This window comes from Macaca thibetana, chromosome 8 (assembly GCF_024542745.1).
Source record: "Macaca thibetana thibetana isolate TM-01 chromosome 8, ASM2454274v1, whole genome shotgun sequence".
Classification (NCBI taxonomy): Eukaryota; Metazoa; Chordata; class Mammalia; order Primates; family Cercopithecidae; genus Macaca; species Macaca thibetana.
Window position 1 is genome coordinate 4,740,810 of NC_065585.1, and position 20,869 is coordinate 4,761,678.

A 20,869-nucleotide genomic window follows, 5' to 3' on the forward strand; every position below is an offset into this window, starting at 1 on the left:
ATTGGTAGGCAGGAAGCACTTTGTTTTGAATAGGTTTATTGAGATAGAAGACATCTGCTAGAAAATTCACCCATTTAGAGTACCATTCATTGGCTTTCAGTATGTTCAGAGTGTTGCATCCCACTGTCAGGAAGCCTTATAAGGTCCTATTGAGGTTCGCCTGCTTGGGGCCCCTGAACTGGCTTATGGGGATATGTGGGTGCATAAAGACTGATGGCAGAGCTGGAGCAGGGTAGGTCCAGGCAGAAAAGAAGAAAGGCAGCACTCTTTGTACCCAGCTAGGCAGAGCTGGAGCAGGTTTCCTGTGGATTGTGAGGGAGGGGGAGGAGGTCCCCCAAGTCCACTCCCCACCACAGGCCACAGCTCCTAGGTCTTTTTTTTTTTTTTTTTTCGAGACAGAGTCTGGCTCTGTTGCTCAGGCTGGAGTGCAGTGGCACAATCTCAACTCACTGCAGCCTCTGCCTCCTGGGTTCAAGCAATTCCCCTGCCTCACCTCAGCCTCCTAGTAGCTGGGGTTGCAGTTGCCCACCACCACACCTGGCTAATTTTTGTGTTTAGTAGAGACATGGCTTTGCCATGTTGACCAGGCTGGTCTTGAACTCCTGACCTCAGGTGATCCACCTGCCTCAGCCTCCCAAAGTGCTGGGATTACAGGCATGGGCCACCGCACTAGGTCAGGAATGTGTCTTAATAGTCAAAGTAAAGGGGAACATAAAGCACCAGGAATGTGGAGCTGGACCGACTGAGGCTCCCAGAAGCCTCTCATTTGCCAGGCACCCCAGAACTTCCTTGGGCAGTGCTCTGGGAGGAACACTTCCAAAGAGGATCTCAGCTTTCTTAGTTGAGAGTGGTTCTTTTTGAAGTGGGAGAGACAAGGCCTGCAGCTTAATGACAGGAATGGGAAACAAAACCTCAGCTGGGCGCGATGGCTAATGCCTGTAATCCCAGCCCTTTGGGAGGCCGAGGATCGCCTGAGGTCAGGAGTTCGAGACCAGCCTGGCCAACATACTAAAGCCCTGTCTACTAAAAATACAAAAAATTAGCTGGGCGTGGTGGTGGGCGCCTGTAATCCCAGCTACTCGGGAGGTCAAGGCAGGAGAATCGCTTGAACCCGGGAGACGGAGGTTGCAGTGAGCCAAGATCACGCCATTGCACTCCAGCCTAGGCAACAAGAGCGAAACTCTGTCTCAAAAAAACAAAACAAAACAAAAAACCTCAGAGATCAGCGTAGGCAGAATTGAACCACGAAACTTGTGTGGAACGAATTCTCGTAGCAGCCGGGTGGTGATGTGGATAAAAGGAGGATGAGAGGAACCGATCCGTGTTCTCATAGCTGTTGGATGGTGATGTGGATGAAAGGAGGATGCGAGGAACTGGTCTGTGTGCACAGGCTGTGCTTCCCTCTCCCAGCCCGTGGGGAGTAGCTGCTTTCCAGACCTGGCTGTACTTTGGAAAACACACATCTCAAGGCCACGCCTCCAGTGTTCTCATTCAGTATTTCTGAGTCAGGCCAGGAAAATCATGGGGTATTTTCAACTGCTTGGATTTTCTCTGGAATCCTCTTTTTAATAATTTCCGAAACGACTTCAAACTTAAGTCGCAAGTGCAGTACACAGAGCTCATTTGGTTGAATTGGTTTAGAGTGAGTAGCTGAGGGGTACCCCAGTACCCCTAGAGAGCTGAATGTGTCTTTTCCACAAACAAGGATGTTCTGCGTAACCACAACACAGCCCTCAAGGTCAGGACAGTAACATCCACACGTGGCTGCCAGAGCATCCTCAAGCTCTATTCAAATTTTGCCAATTATTCCAATTATATATAATATAAGCATATAAGGCAGCCACTTATGTTTGTCCCATTAGCACATATATGTTTTATATATCTATATTTCGAGACAGAGTCTCACTGACTCTGTTGCCCAGGCTGAAGTGCAGTGGCAAAATCTTGGCTCACTGCAACCTCTGCCTCCTGGGTTCAAGTGAGTCTCCTGCCTCAGTCTCCCAAGTAGCTGGGATTACAGGCACCTGCCACCGTGCCCGGCACATTTTTTTTTTTTTTTTTTTTTGGTATTTTTAGTACAGACGGGGTTTTGCCATGTGGGCCAGGCTGGTCTTGAACTCCTGACCTCAGGTGATCCACCTGCCTCTGCCTCCCAAAGTTCTGGGATTACAGGCATGAACCACCACACCTGGCCACAATACCATATTTTTGCAGCAAAATGATCCAGTTCAGAATCACGCATGTTATTTAGTTGTCACGTCTCTTTAGTCTTCTTTAATCTGGAAAGGTTCCTCAGGCTTTCCTTGATTTTTATGACCTCAGTGCTTTTGAAGGTCACAGGCCAGTGGTTGTGCAGAATGTCCCCATTTTGGTTTGTCTGTGGTTTCACCATGATTAGATGCAGGGCATACATCACAGGCACGTTGCTGGGCTCTCCTAGTTCCGTCCTGTCAGGATATTTCCAGCCACTTACATTTGCCCCATTCCCACTGATGTTCAGTTTGATCTGAATCCTCTTTACCTGGTTCAGAAACAGAAGGAAAGGGACTGGGCATGGTGACTCTTGTCTGTGATCCCAGCATTCTGGGAGGCTGAGGCCACAGGACTGCTTGAGCCCAGGAGTTTGAGACCAGCCTGGGCAACATGGCAAAACCCTGTGTCTACCAAACAAACTACTTGGGGTGATGAGGTTGGAGGATTGCCTGAACTTGGGAGTTGAGGCTGCAGTGAGCTGAGATGGCACCACTGCACTCCGGGTGACAGATCAAGATTCTACCTCAAAAAAAAAAAAAAAAAAAAAAAAAAAATCGCAGAGATGTGGGTAATTGTAATTTTAAAAACTCCCAAATGCTCCACTTGATTTGTGTTCTTTGAAAAAATTCACATAATCCCTGTAGCCTCAGTCTTTCCTTTAAAACTTTTGCTTTAACTCTGTTATATTTAGGACATACAAAAGGTATAAAGAGGCCGGGCATACTGGCTCATGCCTGTAATCCCAGCACTTTGGGAAGCAGGGGCGGGTGGATCACCTGAGGTCAGGAGTTCGAGACCAGCCTGACCAACATGGTGAAAATCTGTCTCTACTAAAAAAGAAACAGAAAAAACAAAAATTAGCCGGGTGTGGTGGCAGGTGCCTGTAATCCCAGTTACTCGGGAGACTGAGGTAGGAGAATCCCTTGAACCCTGGGGGTAGAGGATGCAGTGAGCTGAGATCACACAAAAACCAAAAGGTATAAAACCACACACCAGGCCGGGCGCGGTGGCTCAAGCCTGTAATCCCAGCACTTTGGGAGGCCGAGACGGGCGGATCACGAGGTCAGGAGATCGAGACCATCCTGGCTAACACAGTGAAACCCCGTCTCTACTAAAAAATACAAAAAACTAGCCGGGCGAGGTGGCAGTCACCTGTAGTCCCAGCTACTTGGGAGGCTGAGGCAGGAGAATGGCGTAAACCCGGAAGGCGGAGCTTGCAGTGAGCTGAGATCTGGCCACTGCACTCCAGCCTGGGCGACACAGCGAGACTCCATCTCAACCAAAAAATAAAATAAAATAAAAAAATAAATAAAACCACACACCAAAACCAAAAGGTATAAAAAATAAGTTAACTTGAATTATAATACAATAACTTGATATGTAATACACAACATATATTTCCAGTTGGATTACTAGATATTGTCTGTAACATATAAAATATATAATACAATATGATGTAATATATAATAACCTGAATTTTTAAGTAACCCAGTCAAGAATAAGCCACTGCCAATTTAGTTAAATCTCGCTTATGAATGCCTCCTCAGCTTCAGCCTACTCCTGATTTGCCCAGAACTCACTGACCTAAGCTCCACTGACAAAGTGACAAAAAAAATCCTGGGTTTTAGAAGCAATTTGAGGCAATTAGATGCAAATTCAGCCCAGATGAGGACGTTCGTTTTTTCTAGTGTGGCTACCTAGCTTGTTCCGGCACCTGGTGGTCACACATGGAATTGCAGCTTCTCATATGTAATCCTTGGCAGAATTTTTTTCCTTTTCGAATCCTTTCTTTTTTTAAACTTCATTTTGTAATATAAAATCTGATTTGCTTAAGTTGGATTTATCAGAATTTACTTTCAAAAGCTTTCTGGTTCTAACAGTGACTGCCCTGAATCGGTGAAAACACTTGGTTAAGCATTAACTGCTCAATTATCACAATTAATCTTTTGATATAATTTCTTGGTGTGTATGTGTGTATGTGTGTACACAATTTTCCATTATTAATTCAAAAAGTGAATTGCTAATATATACCAGGTACTGAGGTAGATGCTGGTACAAAATTAGAATAATCAGGATGGCTGATTAAAGTAATGCTTCTAATTATACCCCGTGAAACAAGAAACTTCATTTATCTACAAAGGAAGGAAACCTATCAGTAAATACTATTTATTGATCACCGATTATGTATCAGGTAACATGTTCTTTCCCAGAATATGTCACAGAGCACGTGCACTGTTTGAAATGTATTAAATGGTAAATGACAGTCATTACTAGGCTGCTTTTGATGATCATTCTTGAGGCGTCTTTGGATGTTAAATTCATTGATGAAAGTTTGATGAAGAACAGGCTACTTTGTTATCTCAAAGTATCACACAAATTACTTATTAATTACAGAGAAAAAAACAGGAACTTTGCAGTGGAGAAGCTTGGCACCCTTCACCTTAACCAAGCAACCAATGTTACCATTACAAACAATGGGACAAATCCGCATCATTTGCCTCCTGATATAACACACCAAGGATGCCATCACTTCTGAGGTGTTTTTGCAAAACATACATAACCTGAATCTAATAATGAGACAGCATCATACAAACTCAAATTGAGGAACATTCTACAAAGTAGCTGGCCTGTATTCTTCCAACGTATTAGAGTTGTTAACCTAAAAATGACATCAGAGAAAAATGTCCTCTAATATAATTAATTTATTCAGGAGCAGGCAAAAAGGATGGTGCACCTGGCTATATGGCTATGGCAAGCCACAGGTGCACCTGAAGAGGGCAGGAGTAAGTGGGAGCTTTTATTGGCCAAATGTAGAAGTTCACATAAGCTGTTTGGAAACACGTTTCTTTGGTTCTGGAGGCTCAAAGCTGGAGCGGCATCAATTCATTTTTGGAGATGCCGCTACTAGGCAAGTGTTCTTTGGAGAGCATCTTATTTGAACTGCTGTCGGCCTAAAGAATGCCTAGTGCTAAGCCTGGTCACAGAAATAACAGGGTGGCGCATGCCTGGAGTCCCAGCTAGTCTAGAGGCTGAGGCAGGAGGACTGATTGAGCCCAGGAATTTGAGTCCAGTCTGGGCAGCCCAGCAAGATCCCTGTCTCTAAATAAATAAATGTGTGTATATGTGCAAAATGTAGGTGGAGAAATGCATGGCACTTGTCACATACATGAGGAATTTCTTGTGTGGTTATTTTAGAAAGTCCTTGAGACAGTTCTTATCTCAAACATAAGCCCTCCTTTGTGCATTCCTGGCTTGGTGTGTTTGGGTCTGAGCAGAATTGTCTCATCCTGGTAGCTGTAACTTTCATAAAGAAGAGGAAGAAAGACTGAGACCCTGTTCTAGATAAAAGGATACTAAAAAATGATTTGACAACTAATTGCAACAGTATGATTCTGGACAGAGGGGAAATAGCTATAAAGGACATAATTGGGACACAGAGAAAGAGGAAGAATGCGAAAATGAGGCAAAAATGTAAAAATTGGTGATTATGGATAAAGGATATAATCACGATTCTTTTTACAATGCGTATCAATTTTCTGTTAATTTAGAAGTACATATATAAAGTATATGTATACTAATACATATAAATGTTAACCCCAAAAAGTGTTCCCGAAAGTAAAAAGCTCTTTGAGAATAATTGATCTCTTTAAAAACGATTTATGTTTCATTATAAAACCAACGTATGTATGCTTAACGGAAAAAAATTAGGCACTATAGAAAAGTAAAAAGAAAACTTATCAGTCTCTGACACATGTCACAGCCCACAGCTGCCTGGGAAGGCTGAAGAGTGCAATTTCAGCAGAATGTCAGGGGAGGAGCAGGATTGTGCTAGGTGGAGAATATTCTAGACTGAAGGAACACTACAGAAAAGAAAAGAAAGCGTGGAAGGGCGTGGCTTGAGGAAAAAGAGAGGTCGGGAAACTGGGGGTTGAAGAATGAGCAGGTGAGATGGGTAAGGACTTCCAGGGAGGAATGACCACTGGGCTGGGGGATGACATCTGGGCCAGTCACAATTCTCCCCACGTGTCGCCTTCCACAATGCCAGGCACGCGCCTAAGGTTGAATACATATTTCTGGGCGGACTAACCTAATGTACAAAAGGCAGGCCCTAAATTTCCTCTCCGCCCCGTAGCGTGCCCTGCAGCGACACCGTCACAAGCGCGCGGCTTTTGGTCCCCGCCCTGGGCCTCAGGGCCTCGGGGCCGCGCGCTGGGCGTAGTCAGCCGGAGCTGTGACGCACGCGGGACGCAAGCCGAGGGCTCGGTTTCCACGGCAACAGGCGCTGGGCCTCTGTTTTTCCGCTCGCGCTCGTGCGTCACTTCCGGTCTCTCCCCTCTTCTTTTCAGCCCTGTTTGGGATAGGTTCCGATTGGGACCAACGTCGGGGTGGGAGTGGTACTGGGGAAGGGCGGTCCAAAATAAACCTTCGGTTCTGCGAGAAGAACCGGGCGTCAGGCAGGTGGAGCTTGGCTTCCGTCCCCTAAGCCAATCGCTTTCTAATCCGTCCCTTAGGCGCCGCGGGAAAATGATGCTTCAGCTACCGGCCCTGGAGCATGCGCACTGCTACCGGAGGAGCCTCTGGGAAATCCACTGCTCCGGGATTTCCACGCAACCGGAGGGAATCCAGAGGGGCGAGTGATGGGCGCGGCATCAGGGGGCAGGGCATACGAGCCACGATGTTGATTGGCCGGTGAGAGGCCTGGGCGTGGAGCGGCAGCAGACCCCTGTGGCGGGCTCTGGCGTTTCATTCATTCGTTCATTCATTGAATGAACTGATTCACTCCATGTTTACTGAGTGTACGCTGTGTCAGAGCTTGTGTAGGCGCTGGGGATTCAGAGCCTAGTCGGACACAGCCCCTGTCCTTAAGGAGCCCACGCTGCGACTGACACCGCGGCGTCCCCGCCTTTCTTCCTTTGCACCTTATCTCCTCTCTTCTCTCAAGGCTGGTGTCCTCGCAGAAGGCGGCGACGCTCAGCCCATCTTACCCCAGGGACCCTCTCGGAGGCTTCCACACCTCTGAAAGCAGCTGATATAAACATGGAAAGGCCTGGAGTGGAATCCTGGCTAGCCGCTCAATCACTGAGCCCCTTTTCCCACTTTACATTCACCTCTGAAAGCATGGTGCAGGCGTCCCCAGCTTAGGGTGCCTCGACTTACGATTTTTCAACTTTGCGATGGGTTCATCAGGAAGCAAGCCATCATAAATCGAGGAGCATTTGTATAGTTATCTTGCAGAGGGCAGTGAGGTTTAAAATGAGCTTTGATGCTTATCTTGATGTTGAATCCGAGTTTCCTCCTTATACGATTATTGTGAGGATATGAGATATTTATGCCAATCACATTGCACATTGCCTGCCAGATAAGAGTTTCATAAATGAGGCCGGGCATGGTGGCTCACGCCTGTAGTCCCAGCACTTTGGGAGGCCGAGGCGGGCGGATCACTTGAGCTCAGGAGTTCCAGACCAGCCTGAGCAACGTAGGGAAACCCTGCCTCTACAAAAAAAATTACAAAAATTAGCCAGGCATGATGGGAGGCTGAGGTGGGAGGTCGGCTTGAGCCCAGGAGGAAGAGGTTACAGTGAGCCAAGATCGCACCACTGAGCTTTAGCCTGGGCCACAGAGCAAGACTCTGTCTCAAAAAAAAGAGAAAAAAAAGTTTCGTAAATGGTAGTTACCGTCACTGTGTTATTTTGAAGGATGAGTTGTGACGGTCTAACCAAGTAGCTGGTTCTTAGTTGTGCTAAATAAATACAGTTATTTCTTCCTTCCATGGCCTGTGAGCTAGAAAGCCCAGGTGAGACGTGACACTATGGAGTCATGTAACATGGGAAGGAGAAGAAACTCTTTATGGTACTGGTGGGGCATCAAAACCCTTGAAAGGTGCTGGTTTTTGCCCAAAATGGAGTGATTGTATGACCCAACCGGCACATCGTTAGCCAGGACAGCAGTCATAAGCTGGAATTGTACCAGGAAAGTAAAGCTATATGGTCGGTCACCTTACCCTAAGGCTGTACAAGTAGCACGTGACAGAAATTGTCCATTCTGTCTCAAATTGCCTTCTCACACTTTCTTTAATCCTAATAATAGCCCTATGAAATGATTATCCTTATTTAATAACTGAAAATATGGGAGGCAAGTAATTAAGGAGTGATGGAGCAGGGACTCTGGCCTGCACTTTTTTTTTTTTTTTTTTTTTTTGAGATAGGGTCTGACTCTGTTGCCCAGGCTGGAGTCTAGTCTGTACTTTTTTTTTTCTTTTGAGACGGAGTCTTGCTCTCGTTGCCCAGGCTGGAGTGCAGTGGTACCATCTCTGCCCACTGCAGCCTCTGTCTCCCAGGTTCAAATGATTCTCCTGTCTCAGCCTCCCGAGTAGCTGGGATTAAAGGCGTCCACCACCACAACCGGCTAATTTTTGTATTATTATTATTATTATTATTATTTTTAGTAGAGACAGCGTTTTGCCACGTTGGCCAGGGTGGTCTGAGACTGCTGACCTCATGATCCGCCCACCTCGCCCTCCCAAAGTGCTGGAATTACAGGTGTGAGCCACTGTGCCTGGCCCAGCCTGTACTTTTAACTCACAGCTGTGATAATTGTCAACCTCAGCAAGCCTCTTTGGGCATTAGTCCCATATATATATTATATATTAAATAATATATATAAATTATATCTAATAATATATATAGATCATATGTATTATTATATATAATATATTATATAATTATATAATAAATTATATGTCAATATTGTATAATTATTAATATGTAATTTATATATTTATAATTATATGATATATATATTTATATATTTATAATTATATTATAGATAATTATATGTAAATATAAATATATATAATTATATATTTTATATATTATATAATATATATAACATATTTTATATATAATATATCCTATATAATATATATGGGACTAATAACATATAATATTTTGTTTGTGTGTGTGTGTGTGTGTGTGTGTGTGTATTTAGACAGTCTCTTTGCTCTGTCCCCCAGGCTGGAGTGCAGTGGCACGGTCAAGCTCACTACAGACTTGACTTCCTGAGCTCAAGCAATCCTCTCACCTCAGCATCCCAAGTAGCTGGGACTACAGGTGTGCACCATCATGCCGGCTGTTTTTTAAATTTTGTGTAGAGATGGGGTCTAGCTATGTTGCTTGGGCTCATCTCGAGCTCCTGGGATCAAACGATCCTCCCTCCTTGGTCTCTCAAAATGCTAGGATTACAGGCATGAGATACCGAGGGCAGCTTGGTCCTATTTTTTGAGACCCCTTGACTGGATGTTTCAAGGGAGCATATTCTGGCTGACTTTACTGGAGAATTTTCTTGTAGAGCTTGTTATGAACTGAATGTTCATGTTCCTCCCAAATTCATATGTTTAAATTTATTCCCCAATATGATCATATATGGTGGGGCCTTTGGGAGGTAATTAGGTCACAGGGCAGAACCCCCATTTATGGGATTAGTGCCCTTCTAAGAAGAGACCAGGCTGGACACGATGGCTCATGCCTGTAATCCCAGCACTTTGGGAGGCTGAGGCAGGCGAATCACCTGAGGTCGGGAGTTTGAGACCAGCCTGACCAACATGGAGAAACCCTGTCTCTACTAAAAAATACAAAAAATTAGCTGGATGTGGTGGTGCATGCCTGTAATCCTAAGTACTCAGGAGACTGAGGCAGGAGAATCGCTTGAACCCAGGAGGCGGAGGTTGCGGTGAGCTGAGATCGTGCTATTGCACTCCATCCTGGGCAACAAGAGCTAGATGCCATCTAAACAAACAAACAAACAAACAAACAAACAAAAACCAGACAGCTAGCTCTCTGTCATGTGAAAATACAAGAAGCCAGCCATCTGCCACTCAGAAGACGACCTTCACCAGACCCTACCCATGCTGGCGCCCTGATCTCAGTGTTGTTCTAGTAATTTATTATATCTGCCCAAACCAACTAAGACAAATAGCCACATCTTCAAAGTGTTCTGCCTTTTAGGACTTTTGTAGAGGGGAGAGAGTGTGAGTATGAGGTTGGACCTGATTATTTTAGAAACTCCTTCCAACCTTAGGTGTCTGTAAATTCCTTAAGGGCAGATTTTGTATATTTGAATTGTCACCCTTCAGAGGAGATGCTTAGGAAATGTTAAAGATACTAAAGGAGCACAGCCCCAGGACCTAGACAGTACGGGGACTGCTTTGGATGTTCTCATTTGATCGTTGTGGGCTGGGCTGTGGCAGACTCTCACACTATCTGAGCCTCTGTTTTCTCATTGGTAAAAATGCAGAGTAATAATACTAGCCCTTTGGGAAGCCGAGGTGGGTGGATCACGAGGCCAGCAGTTCGAGACCAGCCTGACCAACATGGTGAAACCCCGTCTCCACTAAAAATACAAAAATTAGCCGGGCATAGTGGCACGCGCATGTAATCTCAGCTACTCAGGAGGCTGAGGCAGGAGAATCACTTGAACCCGGGAGGCAGAGGTTGCAGTGAGCCAAGATTGCACCACTACACTCCAGTCTGGGTGACAGAGTGAGACTCTGTCTCAAAAACAAAAAAGAAAAGAAAAGAAAAAATTGCAGAGGAAATAGTCCCTGCCCTCCCCCACAGATTTGCTGAGACAACAACATAAATTGATTGAAGTGTGTACATTGCAAATAAGCAATGTTTCCTTTTGCCAGCTTTAAATCTTGCTTTCCAAGTTGCTTGCCTTATCCACTTATAGACAGAATAAGAAAAGACCTATGGAAAGAGTACAGTCTGTGGGGTCTGACAGCCCTGGATTTGAATCCCTAAATAGCACCAGCCACTTGCGTGACCCCAGCCAAGTAGGGTATCCTTTCTGGACCTCAGCACTAAAAATAGCTGCCTTGCCTGGATCTTATGAGGTAAGCTTGGAGCCTAGTTTCTGCACTCAGACCTCTGTTAGTGGTGGCCTTTTAAATGTATCTTTTCTGTATTCTCTGTTAACCCCATACACTCTTTTGTTTATTTATTCATTAAAATTTTTTTTTTTTAAACTTTTTTTTTGAGACAGGGTCTTGCTGTCTCTCCCAGGCTGGAGTGATCATAGCTTACTGCAGCCTCGACCTGGCAAGACTTAAGCGATCCTCTTGCCTCAGTCTCCTGAGTAGCTGTGACTACAGGTTTGTGCCATCCTGCCCAGCTAATTTAGGTATTTTTTCCAAGAGACAGAGTTTCCCTGTGTTGCCCAGGCTGGCCTTAAATTCCTGGGCTCAAGCGATCCATCTGCTTCGGCCTCCCAACGTACTGGGATTACAGCTGTGAGCCACTGCACGTCCTCCATGCAGTCGTAACACTATGGGCAGCCACGTTGGGCAGCTTTTGTGTTGTCAGGGAGACACTCTTCCTCAGCCCCTGGGCACTCCGCTGCAAACTTCCTGGCTCTCTGGCATGCTGGAAGTCAGCTCCATTTGTGTTACCCTGAAGATGTGTTTGATTTATAACTCATTCTGACTCTGTAGAAAATAATTCAATAAAAACTCAATTGGTTTTCCATTAGCCCTGAGCAGGGATGAGGGATAGTATCTTCTTTTATAAAACATGTGAATAATAAAACAGCCCTGGTCACACAGCCCAGAGTGGGTAAGTGCCTGCTGGCTGAAAGGAAAAGCGCTGGTTCAGACCATTTCTCCCTTGCTGCTGTATGTGCTGAGAGAACCACTCCTGTCCTCTTTACTTTTCCTTTTAAGATTTTTTTTTTTTGAAACGGAGTCTCTCTGTCGCCCAGGCTGAAGTGCAGTGGCACGATCTCAGTTTACTGCAGCCCCCGCTTCCCAGGTTCAAGCGATTCTCCTGCCTCAGACTCCCCAGTAGCTGGGATTACAGGCACCTACCACCATGCCCAACTAATTTTGTATTTTTAATGGAGACGGGGTTTCACCATGTTGCCCGGACTGGTCTTGAACTCCTGACCTCAGGTGATCCAGCCGCCTTGGCCTCCCAAAGTGCTGAGATTACAGGCGTGAATCACCAATCCTGGCCCTTTTTAGTTGTTTTTTTTTTTTGGAGATAGAGTTTTGCTCTTATTGCCCAGGCTGGAGCAATGGCATGATCTCGGCTGACTGCAACCTCTGTTTCCCAGGTTCACGCGATTCTCCTGCCTCAGCCTGCCCAGTAGCTGGGATTACAGGCGCGCGCCACCATGTCTGGCTAATTTTTTTTTTTTTTTTTTTTTTTTTTTTTTTTTTTTTTTGAGACGGAGTCTCGCTCTGTCGCCCAGGCTGGAGTGCAGTGGCCGGATCTCAGCTCACTGCAAGCTCCGCCTCCCGGGTTCACGCCATTCTCCTGCCTCAGCCTCCCGAGTAGCTGGGACTACAGGCGCCCGCCACCGCGCCCGGCTAATTTTTTGTATTTTTAGTAGAGACAGGGTTTCACTATGGTCTCCATCCCCTGGCCTCGTGATCCGCCCACCTCAGCCTCCCAAAGTGCTGGGATTACAGGCGTGAGCCACCGCGCCCGGCCTAATTTTGTATTTTTATTAGAGACGGGGTTTCACCATGTTGGCCAGGCTGGCCTCGAACTTCTAACCTCAAGTGATCCACCCGCCTCCGCCTCCCAAAGTGCTGGGATTACAGGCTTGAGCCACCGCGCCCGGCCTAGGATTTTTTAATTGAAAAAGAAATACATGTACATGTTAAAAGATTCAAACAGAACATTAAACATACAAAACGGAGAACGGCTCTGTTTTCCATCTTCCCTGAGGATGCCACTGTTAATTCATGTGCTGGGCATCTTAAGTCTGTAAGCCTCCCCCATCTCCAGCTTTATTTTATTGTTTTGGAACCCAGAGGGTTTTAAATCCTTAAATGGCTTCTGCCCGCACTTAGCAAGCTTGGCGCCTTGGCACTGAACTAACGACAGCTGTCCTAGCCCCTGTCGCCTCTTTGGAACCTTTTATGTGGATGGATTGTTGGGGCCCTCAAAGTCGGGAGTGCCATGGTGTCAGCTGGGGATCAAGACCGCGCGCCACACAGGGGGCAGCCGACCCAGGCTGGGGCTCGCACCTCACGCGCCTCCCGGACCCTGCGATTCTAGAGGCGCTCCCAGGCCGCTCGCGCCACGGTCACCCAACCTGAAAAGGGGGGTCACGACCGTAGGGGTCATGTGGGGTGCCAGGGGTATCCACAGTGTGCTTCCGCGGGGCCTCCACCCCGGAGCTTCACAGAGTAAGTGAAGTTTGAGCTGCGCGCCCTGAGGGACTGGTAAGCGGCGGAGACAGGACTAGGCCTCCTTCCAGCTGCGCCGCCCCAGGTGCAGAAACTTTCCTCCCGGTCTCCGCTCTCTTGCCCGTCCCTCTCTGCCTCCTCCCTCCATCTCCCTCCTTCCGTACTTCTCCTCCTCCCTCCTTCTTTCTCCCCTCCTTTTTCTCTCCCTCCTCCTCCCTCTCTCCTCCTCCTCCCTCTCCCTGTCCCCGATTCTCTCTCGCTGCCCCTCCCTCCTTCTTTCACCCCTCCTCCTCCCTCCCTCTGTCCCCTTCCTCCCTGTCCCTCCTTCTCTCCCTCGCTCCACCTCCCTTCTGCTTTCACCCCTTCTTTTTCTCTCCCTCCTCCTCCCGCTCCCCTCCTCTTCCTTCCCCCGTTCCTTCCATCCCCCTGTCCCCTCTTCTCTCCCTAGCTCCTCCTCCCTCCTTTCTCCCTCGCTCCTGCCCCCGGCTTCCCTCGCATCTCTTGCAAAACCCGGGACGGATCGCGGGCCCGGGCCCGGGCCCGGCCTCCGCGCAGGCGCAGGAGCAGCGCCGGCTCGGCCGCTAGTCGGAAGCGCCAGCCCCGAGCCGGGGAAGTGGCCGCAGAGGCTGCTCGGTCCCGCTGCCCGCCAGGTCGTGGGCTCCCGCTCCGGGCCCGGGGCCACCGGCTGTGTAAGTGCAAAGCGGGGGGGCTCCCGGTCAGGCAATTCGGGCCGGCTGCGGGGAGGGCTGGCTGCGCGGCTGGCCGCGGAGTCGGCGCGTCCCGCGGAGGGGCTCGCCCTGTCCTCACCTGTCCGGGCCGAGCCCACCACACCTGTCCGGGTCCGCTGCCTGGCCGGGGTTCAGCTTGCACCTGCTCGAGGCGCCCTCGCTCCTGTTGGCGCTCTGCTTACACCTGTCCAAGGCCGTGTCCACACCCGCTGAAGACCCGGCGGACACCTGTCCGGGACCCGGCCCACACCTGCTGCCCGGGCCGGCTCTGCTGTCCCGAGCCCGCGGCGGGGTCCCCTTCCCCTCTGCGCCTCCGAGCTGTCTCCGCCTGACTTCCCTTCCCGGGCCGTCCGCGACGCTGGAGCCCCCCGCCTCTGGGCCTGGCTACGCCCCCTGGAGCCCGCGGGGTCTGGGACACGCGGCTGGGGCCTGGGGACCTACACAGCCCACGCCCCCGGCGCTTTCCCCGCCCTGCGATCCCGGGCTTCTCCTCTAGCTCTTTCCCTCCTGTCTCGTGGATTCAAAGTGCCTCCGATCTAGCTGGGCGGCATCAGGCGGTACTCTGTGGGATAAGCGCGCTGTCAACTCCAACTTATCCCAGGGAAGCGTGGGGAGAGGAAATCAGCCTGCTGGCCTGTGGTCTTCTCCCTGTCAGCCCACCCCACGCCCCTCCACTCCTACGGACCTTCCCAACGTGAATGTCTGTTAACCGAAAGTTTTCCCGTGTTAGGATGCATTGTCTGTCTTCAAATGTTTTTATAGAGAGAGGAATTAAAACGTTGGAAGCAAGGCCCAGTTGGAAGGTGTGGGGGAGTGACATCCCTTCCATCCCCCACGGCCCTAGTTTAAACTGGTGACTGTCCAGTGTTTCTAAGGTAGTCATAGCTACCTATGACATCTTTATTTGTTAACATGAAACAGAGCATCGGATTAATGATATTGGAGGCCCAGGAACATTCCCGTCCTAAAGATCTGGCTAGGTTTTGTTGTGTGTGTTTGTTCGTTTTTTTTTAAAATTGTGTGGAAGACCAGAGGGAAAAATAGTTGTCTGGAAACATGTAAACAATGAATGTTTCAGAAATCTAGTGTGTCAAAAATAACAGCTTCATTGAGCCTCGATTACCTGCCATAAAATCCACTGCTTTGAAGTGTACAATTCAGTGCCTTTTTTTTTTTTTTTTTTTTTTTGAGACGGAGTCTCGCACTGTCGTCCGGGCTGGAGTGCAATGGTGCGATCTCGGCTCACTGCAACCTCCGCTTCCCGGGTTCAAGCGATTCTCCTGCCTCAGCCTCCCGAGTAGCTGGGATTACAGGCTCATGCCACCATGCTCGGCTAATTTTTTTTTTTGTATTTTTAGTAGAGACGGGGTTTCACAACGTTGGCCACGCTGATCGCGAACTCCTGACCTCGTGATCCACTCGCCTTGGCCTCCCAAAGTTTTGGGATTACAGGCGTGAGCCACCGAGCCCGGCCAATTCAGTGATTTTTAATATATTCACACTCGTGTAACCATTGTAATTCCAGAACATTTTCATCACCCCAGAAAGAAACTCCATACCCATTAGCAGTCACTCCTCATTTCCCCCTCCCACAGTCCCTGGCAGCCACCAATTTACTTTCGATATATATAGATTTGCATATTCAGGGCATTTAATATTAATGGAATCATACAACATGTGACCTTTTGTATTTGGCTTCTTTCACTCAGCACAATGCTTTCAGAAGTTTTTCACATTGTGGCTTACATCAGCACTTTGTTCCTTTTGTGGCTGAATAATATCCCATTGTATGGATTTAACATTTTGTGTATCAGGCAGTTGATGGACATTTGTGTTGTTTTCACTCCTTAGCTATGAAGAATAATGCGTGCCTGGCCGGGCGTGGTGGCTCACACCTGTAATGCCAGCACTTTGGGAGGCCAAGGCAGTGGATCACGAGGTCAAGAGATTGAGACCATCGGCCAACATGGTGAAACTCCCTTTCTACTAAAAATACAAAAATTAGCTGGGCGTGGTGGCGGGCGCCTGTAGTCTCAGCTACTGGGGAGGCTGAAGCAGTAGAATCCCTTGAACCTGGGAGGCGGAGTTTGCAGTGAGCCGAGATCGCGCCACTGTACTCCAGCCTGGCGACAGAGTGAGAAAACAAACAAACAAACAAACAAACAAGAATAATACTGTGCCTGTATTCCGAGCACTTTGGGAGGCTGAGGCAGGTGGATCACCTGAGGTCATAAGTTCGAGACCAGCCTGGACAACATGGCGAAACCCCATCTCCACTAAAAATACAAAAATTAGCCGAGCATGGTGGCTCACGCCTGTAGTCCCAGCTTCCCAGGAGGCTGAGGCATGAGAATGGCTTGAACCTGGGAGGTGGAGGTTGAGGTGAGCTGAAATCCTGCCACTGCACTCCAGCCTGGGTGACAGAGCAAAACTCCGTCTCAAGAAAAGAGGAATAATGCTGCCGTGTACATTCCTGTACAAGTTTTTGGTGTGGACACATGTTTTCAGATCTCTTGGATTGCTGGTTTTATGGTAGCTCTATGGAGGAACTACCAAGTTGAAGATATATATTTTTGCTGTTTTAATACCTGTATTAGCTTAGTCTCAGATACCAGAACTGGCTCAGTGGCTGGGGCCTTTTTTTTTTTTTTTTTTTTTTGGTAAGAGTCTTACTCTATCACTCAGGCTGGAAGTGCAGTAGTGTGATCTCAGTTCACTGTAACCTCCTCCTCCCCGGGTTCAAGCGATTCCTGTGCCTCAGCCTCCCAAGTAGCTGGAATTACAGGTGTATGTCACCATGCCTGGCTAATTTTTGTATTTTTAGTAGAGAAAGGGTTTTGCCATGTTGGCCAGGCTGGTCTCGAACTCCTGACGTCCTCAGGTAATCCACTCGACTTGGCCTCCCAAAGTGCTGAGATCACAGGTATGAGGTCAGGTTTTTTTTTTTTTTTTTTTTTTTTTTTTGAGATGGAGTCTCACTCTTATCGCCCAGGCTGGAGTGCAGTGGCACGACCTGAGCTCACTGCAACCCCCACCTCCTGGGTTCAAGCGATTCTGCTGCCTCAGCCTCCTGAGTAGCTGGGATTACAGGCGCCCACCCCCACGCCTGGCTAATTTTTGTGTATTTTTATTAGAGACAGGGTTTCTCCATGTTGGTCAGGCTGGTCTCCAACTTCTGACCTCAAGTGATCTGCCTGCCTCGGCCTCCCAAAGTGCTGGGATTACAGGTGTGAGCCACCGCACCTGGCTGATTATGCTGCTTTTTAGATGAGACGATACTTTTTATTTTTAAATTATTTTTATTTATTTATTTTTTTGAGATGGAGTCTCACTCTGTTGCCCAGGCTGGAGTGCAATGGTGTGATCTTGACTTACTGCCTCCTCCACTTCCTGAGTTCAAACAATTCTCCTGCCTCAGCCTCCGGAGTAGCTGGGACTACAGGTGTGTGCCACCACTCCTGGCTAATTTTTGTATTTTTAGTAGAGACCGGGTTTTGCCATGTTGACCAGGCTGGTCTCGAACTCCTGACCTCAAGTGATCCTCCCACCTTGGCCTCCCAAATTACAGGTGTGAGCCACCATGTCTGGCCGAGATGATACTTTTAAAATACGGCCCTTTCTTCATCTGCGGTGGGCCGCACTCTCCTTCTCTGTAGAATGACGGCTTCAGTGTTTCTCAACTTCTGTTAAACCCATGCCTGCTTTTGAGAAACATGCCCTCTCCAGTCTCCCCTGCTCAGTATTTTGATATGTCCTCCGAGGGGTGTTATGCCTCTTTGTTGGAAGATGATGTGATTTTGGTTCTTTCCAAGGTGGTTTTTGTGTGCAGAAAAGACTCTTGAGGGAATCGTTGTGGGGAAAGGGCAGGAGAGAGTGGGGCATCGTCCTTGAGAGTGTGAGCACCGGAGTCGGGGACTTGGGCCGAGTCATACACATACAATATACTTGTGAACTGTTTAGATCCTGGGCAGAAACAAGACATGTTGGGAGGCTAGGGTTTCCTTTCCTTTAAATATAATTTTGTCCATACTCCCCTATCCATGTGCATTTTTGAAGTTTGCAGTGGTGGGGTTGCGGTGTATAGTCCATTGTGGGATCTGCATAGTCAGAATGGGATAGCCCCCAACACGCAGTCCTTCTCTCAGTGCAGGGTGAGAGGCTTGCCATTAGAATTTCACAGAGGTCTTGTGGCTATGTCATTTTAGTCTTAGTGTCTCACCTGGGAGAGTTACTGCCACGATCTCTGCAGTCAGGCTTTGGTGACCTGAAGGTCATGCAGTTTTGGGTTTCCTATTTAAGAAAAAGAAAACAAAATTAAAAATGCAGGCCGGGCGCGGTGGCTCAAGCCTGTAATCCCAGCACTTTGGGAGGCCGAGACGGGCAGATCACGAGGTCAGGAGATCGAGACCATCCTGGCTAACATGGTGAAACCCCGTCTCTACTAAAAAATACAAAAAACCTAGCCGGGCGCAGTGGTGGGCGCCTGTAGTCCCAGCTACTCGGGAGGCTGAGGCAGGAGAATGGCGGGAACCCGGGAGGCGGAGCTTGCAGTGAGCTGAGATCCGGCCACTGCACTCCAGCCTGGGCGACAGAGCGAGACTCCGTCTCAAAAAAAAAAAAATGCAAAATTAGTCAGGTGCAGTGGCTCACGCCTGTAATCCCAGCACTTTGGGAGGCTGAGGTGGGTGGATCAGAAGGTCAAGAGATCGAGACCATCCTGAGTAACTCAGTGAAACGCTGTCTCTACTAAAAATACAAAAAATTAGCCAGGCGTGGTGGCGGGCACCTGTAGTCCCAGCTACTTGGGAGGCTGAGGCAGGAGAATGGCATGAACCCGGGAGGTGGAGCTTGCAGTGAGCCGAGATCACGCCACTGCACTCTAGCCTGGGCGACAGAGTGAGACTCCGTCTCAAAAAAAAAAGCAAAATTAGATAGAGGGCCATGGAAGGGGCCTGAAGCTGAACCCCATTAGCTCATGGTACAGCTGCCTCTGGCCATGGGGACCATGGCCAAATCCCCTGAGGAAGTGTGAGCCCGCTGATGGGGACAGTGGAGGTGTGTATCGAGACATCTTATTTGATACAGAGAGCTCATTTAATCTCCCTCACCTTTACAAAAATTAGACTTTTTATTTGAGACTATAGTAGTTGTAGCTCCATGTGCATTTGTCAGAAATAATACCGAGAGATCCTATATACCTTTGCCCAATTTCCCCCCGTGGTGCCATCTTACAAAACCACAGTACGTTATCACAACCAGAATGTTGACTCGCTGACATCTTGAGGTATGTGTTACTATCCTCATTTTTATTCACGATGGAACTGGGGTTCAGGGAGGTGCACAGGCTTGCTCCAGGTCACCCAGGTCGTGCGTGTAGAGCTGGGAGTTGAATATCAGCCCTGACTTCCAGGCAGTGGGGTTTCCATCCTGACCGTCAGTGGGCTGGGGCCAGCATTCATTCGATTGTCCATTTGTTTGTTTGTTCACTCATTCCTTCAACAAACATGTATTGAGGATCTCCTATGAGCCAGATTCTTTCATGTGGGTCATCTAATTTAATTTTTCCCCAGCTCTGGGGAATCAGGTAATAACGTTTTCTTTTTATATCCGACAAAATTGGCTCAGAGAGGTTATGGCAACTCTCCCATTTATAAAGGAGTGGTGGTATATTTGTGTAATCTCTCCTTTTATGTTAGGCACAATGCTAGGCCCTTTACATTCGCAACCTCCTCAATCTAAATATAGTTTTATAAGGTAAGTTCTTTTTCTTTTAATTCTTTTTTTTTTTTTTTTTTAGATGGAGTCTGGCTCTGTTGCCCAGGCTGGAGCACAGTGGCGGGATCTCGGCTCACTGCAAGCTCTGCCTCCCGGGTTCATGTCATTCTCTTGCCTCAGCCTCCCAAGTAGCTGGGACTACAGGCACCCACCACCACATCCAGCTAATTTTTTTGTATTTTTAGTAGAGATGGGGTTTCACCATGTTAGCCAGGATGGTCTCGATCTCTCCTGACCTCGTGATCCGCCCGCTTCGGCCTCCCAGAGTGCTGGGATTACAGCCGTGAGTCACCGTGCCCCACCTCTTTTTTTTTTTTTTTTTTTGAGATGGAGTCTCACTCTGTCATCCAGGCTGGAGTGCAGTGGCGCGATCTCGGCCCACTGCAGCTTCCACCTCTCAGGTTCCAGCAATTTTCCTGCCTCAGCCTCCCGGGTAGCTGGGGTTACAGGCACGTGCCACCACGCCCAGCTAATTTTTGTATTTTTAATACAGGTGGGGTTTCACCATATTAGCCAGGCTGGTCTCGAATTCCTGACCTCAAGTGATCTGCCAGCCTCGGCCTCCCAAAGTATTAGGATTACAGGCGTGAGCCACCGTGCCTGGCCAAGACAAGTTCTATTATCACCACTATTTTGTAGTTGAGGAGTTCCAGGGAGCCCAGAATTCAAATCCAGATCTGACTGCATGGTGGATTTTTCTTAATATCCTATTGAGGGGATGGGGGAGCAATTCCACACGTGTTTATTCATTCACTCAACAGATATTTTTGAGCACTGACTCTTACTACTCCTGGTTAGGTGGTAGGAATAGAAAGACAAGAAACAGCCCCATTTCTGCAGAAGCTCCAAGCTGAGGCCGAGGGACTGAAGGTCAACAGTTACAGCATTATGATCAGAGCTGTGACAGCCACGTGTAGAG

The 20,869-nt window shown here is 48.1% G+C and overlaps 2 protein-coding genes across 7 annotated transcripts in view; one reads left to right on the top strand and one right to left on the bottom strand.

Moving 5' to 3' along the window:
• The window catches only part of CHRAC1 (chromatin accessibility complex subunit 1), an 873,427-nt gene that overhangs the window by 40,650 nt on the left and 811,908 nt on the right, over nucleotides 1–20,869 (bottom strand). The gene's annotated exons all lie outside the window — the stretch shown is intronic.
• TRAPPC9 (trafficking protein particle complex subunit 9) overlaps nucleotides 13,465–20,869 on the top strand; it is a 723,405-nt gene continuing 716,000 nt past the window's right edge. The window contains exon 1 of one of the 3 annotated variants that reach the window (XM_050800232.1): nucleotides 13,465–13,483. Coding sequence is in view for 1 of the 3 variants with exons in the window: in XM_050800230.1 (XP_050656187.1) it covers nucleotides 20,154–20,233 (80 nt within the window). In the remaining 2 variants the exon portion in view is untranslated. Of the gene's footprint in view, nucleotides 13,484–13,661; nucleotides 14,137–20,010; nucleotides 20,234–20,869 lie in introns of those variants that run through there. The other 2 variants (XM_050800231.1, XM_050800230.1) reach the window with 2 other exon arrangements.